Source organism: Petromyzon marinus, chromosome 53 (genome assembly GCF_048934315.1).
Source record: "Petromyzon marinus isolate PM22_M1 ecotype Great Lakes invasive population chromosome 53, UKy_Petmar_22M1.pri1.0, whole genome shotgun sequence".
Classification (NCBI taxonomy): domain Eukaryota; kingdom Metazoa; phylum Chordata; class Hyperoartia; order Petromyzontiformes; family Petromyzontidae; genus Petromyzon; species Petromyzon marinus.
This window is the reverse complement of record NC_133719.1, coordinates 10,778,541-10,785,592: the sequence shown is the minus strand read 5'-3', so window position 1 is coordinate 10,785,592 and position 7,052 is coordinate 10,778,541. Positions and strand designations below refer to the sequence as shown.

Genomic DNA, 7,052 nt, shown 5'->3' with positions numbered 1-7,052 from the left:
ACGTAGAAGGGAAACAATAAAATAATACAAAATATAAGAACATTTGTTGTGGTTTTCACACCTGATGATGATTGCTTGTGTTGCAGTCGAAACGTTGTGAGAATTTTATTGTTTTATATTTTTATTATTTTATTGTTTCCCTTCTACGTGACTTTACCGAAAGAACCAAGAATATGAATCCCTGCAGTCACGAAAGCTTTAAATCAAAAAGTTCAACATACATACAAGGCAAATATCCACCATAAAGCCTTGAGCGGGAATCGAACTTGGGTAGCCAGATTCGTAACGCAGCGCGTTAACCGCTACACTTGATTTCACTTGTCACTAGTGTTAACAGTGGCTGCGAAGTCACTGGAGCCATGCACTTTGAAGTGATTATCCAGATTGAAAACTCATTCCTTTAGAGCTGCTTTGCTGTGTTTAGTTTGTTGTCCTTCCCGCACACCTCCAATTAGCCACGGTTGGCTACGTACGGTGCGAAAGAGGTTCCACATACACTGCATACAATCCACTGCTGGATGAACGCCTCTCCCCCCCCAAACACCACGTGGGTCGCTGATGTTACACCACGTGGGTCGCTGATGTTACACCACGTGGGTCGCTGATGTTACACCACGGCCGGGTTCTTGGCGCGCCGCGCTTACTGCAGCGCCAACGCTCGCTCCCCTATTAATGTTTACCACGTGGTTAAGCACAGCAATAACACAATTCCCATTGACAACACGACCATTTAATTTACAAACGCGGCATTTATTGATAAATTAACGACCGTTACAAGCAGGGAGGACACAGGGAATCTGTGTGTGTGACGGATCTCTGTGTGTGTGTGTGAGGAATTTGTGTGTGTGTGTGTGACGGGTCTGTGTATGTGACGGATCTGGATCTCGAGATCCGTCACACACACACACACACAGATCCGTCACACACACACAGAAGAGATTTAACACATGGGGTGGTCAGCAGTCTTCAATCCGTGGACCAAACAGCGGGGCAGCTCCATCATCTCATGGGGCCCGCAAACCGGTTGACGATGGATGACTCGGCAGGTGGACTCCCGCGAGAGTGACCCATCGCGAGGACGGATGATGATGCTGATGATTCCGAGTAACGCCGACTCTTGGTCATGTTGACTGAGGTCGACACACCTGTACTCTGCATGTAAGAGGTTGACTCAGGTGAGGTCGACTCAGGTGTACTCACGCGGGGTCGACTCAGGTGTACTCATTCGGGGTCGACTCAGGTGTACTCATGCGGGGTCGACCTCGCGTGAGTGTGATTGTAAGAGGTTGGCTCCGGTGAGGTCGACTCGCGTGAGGTTGACCCGTGTGATGCCGACTTGCGTAACGCTGCCTCGCATGAGGTGGACTCTTACAAAGGTCGACTCTTGTCACAGCTCCCATGTGGTCTGGCAGGTGGAACATAGTGGGGGGTGGGTCACCTCTTCAGATGCTGGTGAAGAGGTGGAGAGGGGGGGTCACCTCTTCAGATGCTGTTGAAGAGGTGGAGAGGGGGGGTCACCTCTTCAGATGCTGTTGAAAAGTTGGAGAGGGGGGGTCACCTCTTCAGATGCTGTTGAAGACGTGGAGAGGGGGGGTCACCTCTTCAGATGCTGATGAAGAGCGACCGCCCTTGCTGGGGCTCACTGCTCGTGCCTGTCTGTCGCCCCTCTGTCTCTCCGGCACTTGGCCCCGTCCAGGGATTGAACACGTCCCCTTTAGCTCGGAGGCCTCCACCGCCGGCGTTGTCCACGGCAGCAAGCGGAGGGGACCGGGGCCCCAGGCCTGAGCAAGGCCTCACGTCCAGCAGGGCCTCCTGTAGGGTCCACAGCTGGCAGAGCAGCCACAGGTCCATCTGCCGCAGGCCCACCTTGAGGAGCACGGTGGGGGGGGGGGGGGTGAGAGACAGTCTACATCAGTCGGGCTGCGTCGTGCCCATGGCAACCGCCGGCCGCCCATCAACCAAGACCTCAGCAATGCCGTCTCCTTACCACCGCCGATTCAAGCCCCGATCCCATCCCTTCTGGGATCGCGCTGCTGCTGCTGCAGTCAGCGACCATCATAGGAGTGGAACAACGCCGACGTACAGAACAAACGCCTCTTCTGTTCGAGACCCAAGCATCATCGCACCTCCTCCTGGCTTCGGCATTCTTCCTCGAAGACGCTGGCGCTGTGACCATCAGAACATCATCAGCAGGTCGAGGCGTGCATCTCCTTCAGGGATTGAACATTAAAGGCACAACCACATCAGCAGGAGTGCCATTGTGGCCATGCAAACCACAACTACGGACCGCACAGTGAACCCCACCGTGGTCTGTGCTCATTCAACGGAAGAGGGGGGAACAGCAGCACCACACAGGCTCTCTCTGTCTGCTGAAGCCCTCTCGTCGTGGCCAGCAGCAGACCTCGACATTGGCATTGAGCTCCTGAACATATTTGCATCATATATGCAAGAACAGAATAGTCGGGCTGTCCAGATGTGAACTACCTGGCCTAGTATGCGTGAGATCGTAGGTTCGATCTCGACCCTGTCACCTGCATATTTGGAGTTTGTGCCTCTCTCTCTCTCTCATCATGGTCGCGTGGATTTGTCTCCGGGTCCTCCAGTTTTTCCCTCCACATTTAGAAACAACCTCACGTGGTTGGAGTGTTTGGCTGCTATACATTTTCACGTGATGATGATAAGCCACTTCGTTGGGCTATCATTTATTATAGCCAGGTCGCTTCTGAAAAGGAGCTATACAGATCAGTGTGCCTTACCTGGTAAAATAGAGAATAGTTTGAATAGTTTAGTTTAGCTTCCTCGACCCGAGGTCGCTCCGGTGACAAAAGCAGGACGGGTGGCAGGCAACCCTGAGCACGAGCAAGAATGTGCGCCCGTCATGCTCCAAATTAGCCAAATTTAAGAAATCACAATGCACCTTCCCCAATTGGGATTACTCAGAGGAAGGTCGCACCCACCCCCCACCCACATTTCACCCCACCCCCCACCACCCACCCACCCCCCTCCTGTGAACCTACTCTAGACTGTGTCTGGGAGTCCCTCCTCGTGTGGTGGTGGTGGTGAGCGGTGGTGCAGCGGTTAGCGCTACGCTGCGCAACGAACCCCGTGACCCGAGTGCGATTCCCGCTCACGGCCAACACCGGTGAGGATTATCTGAACCGGTCCTGGGCCTTCCCGAGGTCGACTCGGCCTCAAAAGAGTACCTGGTGCGGTGTATAAGCTTCAATACTGGGGAGACAAAGGCGGCCGGGCGTGGTGTTGGCCACCCACCCCCTCGTGTTGCCGTGCCAGCCTTCATAGGTGCTTCTCGCTAACAGCACTTGCCCCAAGCGTCTGTGAAGGCTATACGGGGGATCTTTGTCTTTGTTTCTGGTACGTTGGTGGTGGTGTTGGCAGTGGTGGCATCAATAACATTGATGGAGGCAATAGTTCGGTGTCGGTGGTGTGGCTTCTAGGTTGGTGTTGTTGCTGGCGGTCGTGGCGAACGTTTACAGCATTGTCTCAACGTGATGTTGGTGGTGACGTGGTCCAGCTGGTGGTGTGCTTGACGGCAATAGCGGCGTCAGCTGCCACAGTGGTGATGATGATAATGGTGATGGCGGTGGTGATGGTGACGATAGTGGCAGTGGTCATGGAATTGTTAGCATGCAGATCTTTTGGTGAGTTCTCTGAAAAGGTTCAAATCAAATAAAACTTGACTTACATAGCACAATTCGTGCATAAAATGCAATACAAAGTGATTTACAAGGCAAATGAAAATCGACTGACACAATTTTAATAACAATAAGATGAATACGTTAAAAAGACGTCAAGTAATTACCTAAAAGTATAACAAAAGGCATAATAAGCAGATAATCAGGGCATCATAATTTAAAGCCAATCTACAAAGGTATATGTTTTAATGTCATTTAAAAACATTCACATTTCATAACTAATTTTAAATTAAATTTTGATTTAAAGCTTTCGTGACTGCAGGGATTCATATTCTTGGTTCTTTCGGTAAAGTCAAGTAGAAGGTAAACAATAAATAATAAAAATATATAAAATAAAATATAAAAAATAATGAAAAATATTTTTCTTGTTTTATATTTTTAATTCTTTTATTGTTTCCCTTCTACGTGACTTTACAGAAAGAACCAAGAATATAATTTTAAATTAGTTGACAATATGTAATACACATTTAAAAAATCAGTTATTATGCAATCGTAATAACATGTACGTTCATTATTACAATTTTTGTCTTGTGAAAAAAGTGATATCGTTGTGTATCACTAGGTTAGGGATGGAGTTAAAATAACTGTCCAAACACACGCCCCTCAGGGTTTTTTTTAGTATCAAATTAATGGCAAGAGCCATTCCGATTAACGAAATTGCGTTTCCCGCGTGTGCATCTGAAGGGCGACATCATCGTCGCCTTTCGTAAGCCGAGGGATTCCTCTGTACCAATCGCGCCCTCATTCGTGTTGGCCTTGTGCCATAGGAACGGCGTCATACAAAAATGTACCAAAAAAATAAACATTTTTTTAAGCAACTAATTGCGTACTCTTGGTTCTTTCGGTAAAGTCACGTAGAAGGGAAACAATAAAATAATAAAAAATATTAAACAATACCTGACTTTACCGAAAGAACCAAGAATATGAATCCCTGCAGTCACAAAAGCTTTAAATCAAAATTTAATTGCGTACTCTTTGGTTCTTTCGGTAAAGTCACGTAGCTAGAAATAAAATAAAAACAAATTACGACGTTTCGATTGCAACACAAGCAATCATCATCAGGTGGGAAAACCACAGCAAGAAAATTATGATTGCGTGTGTTGCAATCGAAACGTCGTGATTTGTTTTAATTTAATTTAATTTCTACCTACGTGACTTTACCGAAAGAACCAACGCGTATAGATTCCTGCAGTCACGAAAGCTTCAAATAAAACAAACTAATTGCTTATTTAATATTATTTTATAATAATTATTTAGCACATTTGGTAATACGCCGTTCTTATTGTGCCATAATAATTATTACATAAAATGCTTATTAAATATTACAGGGTGCTTAAAACATGTTTTAACAATGTTTGAAGCACCCTGTATAAATAATAATTCTTATATATTTATTATTTTATAAACATTTTTTTGGTAAATAATTAATTCTCCATTCACGTACCCCCCCCAACATCCCACGACTTTCAACAACAATGTCCTCGTACTCTTTGGTTCTATCGGTAAAGTCACGTAGGTATAAAATGAAATAAATCACGACGTTTCGGGCGCAACACAAGCGTCGTGATTTATTTTATTTTCTACCAACGTCACTTTACCGAAAGAACCAAAGAGTATGGATTCCTGCAGTCACGAAAGCTTCAAATCAACAATGTCCTCACCATCTCCCGACGGAGGAGCGCCAACGCAGCACCCAGGCCGTGCGGCCGGGCGACACGCGCCGGGTAGCAGGCGGAGGAGGCGGTGGCGGATGACGAGGAGGATGAATAGGAGCCGGCCAGGTCGGCGTGGCCGGACCCCGTGGCCTGGAGCTCCGCGTGCAGGCGGCTGCGCGCGGCGTAGAGGCGGCCCGCGTCCCGCCAGCTCTCGCGGCTCGAGTGCAGCAGGGCGCTAAGGCTGCGTGGCAGGGGCGGGAGACCCGCGGCGCGAGCCGGGAAGGGCGCGAAGGCCGGCACGTCCATCTGCGGCGGGGGGGCGAGGGGCCGGTGGTGGTGGTGTCAATTACGGGTCGCGGCACGGGCTGGAGAAGAGATGGAAGCTGATGCGGTACGGGAGGACGTGGAGCTGAGTGGACTTTGACGATGACCGGTAACGCAGCCTCTGTGGAGGAGGAGGCTCGTGAAGGACGCTGTTGCTGCTGCTACTGGGCAGTTGGAGGCAGTCGCCCTCCGGCAACAACGGAGGGCGGAGCGCAGGGCGGATAAAACGCAGAAAGTTGTCACAGTGGGGGGTACAGGTGGTGCATCGGCCACTCGTCTCAGTCAACCGATGGCACCTGCTGGGTCTGTCCCGTGGCCTCCTGTCAACGAGCTTTTTACAACTTCACGTGGCCTCGGAGTGCACCTAGCCTGGCACAAGCGCTGTCACCGCCACTTAGTGGCGAATTGCGGCCGTTGTTGTTGTTGTTGGTGTCGATGAATATCAATTTGGCTCGATGCTACACCGCATCTCCTTCATACATGTAAGATGCAAGTCACAGTAGTGCGATTCTGGTTATGCAACCCAATCTGTGGACTGCACAGTAAACCCTGAGACACACAGCGACTTACAGAGATGATTATAGCGACATTAAAGAGACAGGAGCACGACTGTGGCCATGCAACCCACACTCTGGACCGCACAGTGCACCCATAGACACATGGAGAAACATAGAGACACATAGAGACCCATAGAGATACATAGAAATACATAGAGACACAAAGCGATAGAGACCCATAGAGATAATTAAGACAAGCCACAGCAGTGAGACTGTGGCCATGCAACCCACACTACGGACCCCACAGTGAACCCATAGACACATGGAGATACATAGAGACACACAGATACCCATAGAGATACATAGAGATACATAGAGACACAAAGCGACAGAGACCCATGGAGATACATTGAGACACAAGCCACAGCAGTGAGACTGTGGCCATGCAACCCACACAGAGACACATAGAGATACATAGAAATACATAAAGACCCATAGAGACACATAGAGATACATAGAGACACATAGAGATACATAGAGCCACATATAGATACATAGAGATACATTAAGACACAAGCCACAGGAGTGAGACTGTGGCCATGCAACCCACACTCTGGACCGCACAGTGCATCCACTGTGGTCTGCGCTCTTTCAGAGGTGGAGGAGGAAGAGCGACACGACACGAACTCTCTCTCACCCCCCCTCTCTCTACCCCCTCTCTCTCTCTCGCACCTTTACCTGCTCGGCCACAGATTTCCCAGTCGCCGCGCGATTCGCGCGGTGCTCTCGGGAAAGGTGAAGAAGCGAAGCTGTCCGGCGACTTCCGCGGACGTTCGTTCCCGAGGGGCTTCGCGGCACGAACG

At 49.4% G+C, this 7,052-nt stretch overlaps 1 protein-coding gene across 2 annotated transcripts; it reads right to left on the bottom strand.

Annotated features, from left to right (window-relative positions):
• Nucleotides 1-729: 729 nt before the first annotated feature.
• Nucleotides 730-7,052, bottom strand: LOC116953959 (leucine repeat adapter protein 25-like). Of its 2 annotated transcripts, none has more exons than XM_032974301.2 (3): nucleotides 6,928-7,052; nucleotides 5,375-5,674; nucleotides 730-1,866 (listed from the first exon to the last, which is right to left on the bottom strand). In XM_032974301.2, the coding sequence occupies exons 2-3, from the start codon at nucleotides 5,672-5,674 to the stop codon at nucleotides 1,603-1,605; spliced, it is 564 nt and encodes a 187-aa protein (XP_032830192.1). In that variant the 5' UTR covers nucleotides 6,928-7,052; the 3' UTR covers nucleotides 730-1,602. The 2 variants fall into 2 exon arrangements, with proteins under 2 accessions (XP_032830192.1, XP_032830193.1); XM_032974302.2 differs by having other exon boundaries at nucleotides 6,922-7,002.

Bases quoted from the DNA above. Each gene is read 5' to 3' on its own strand.
- LOC116953959 (XM_032974301.2), bottom strand. From the start codon at position 5,674: ATGGACGTGCCGGCCTTCGCGCCCTTCCCGGCTCGCGCCGCGGGTCTC. The intron at 1,867-5,374 runs GTGAGGACATTG...GTGCTCCTCAAG, and splicing joins CGCTCCTCCGTCGGGAGATG to GTGGGCCTGCGGCAGATGGA.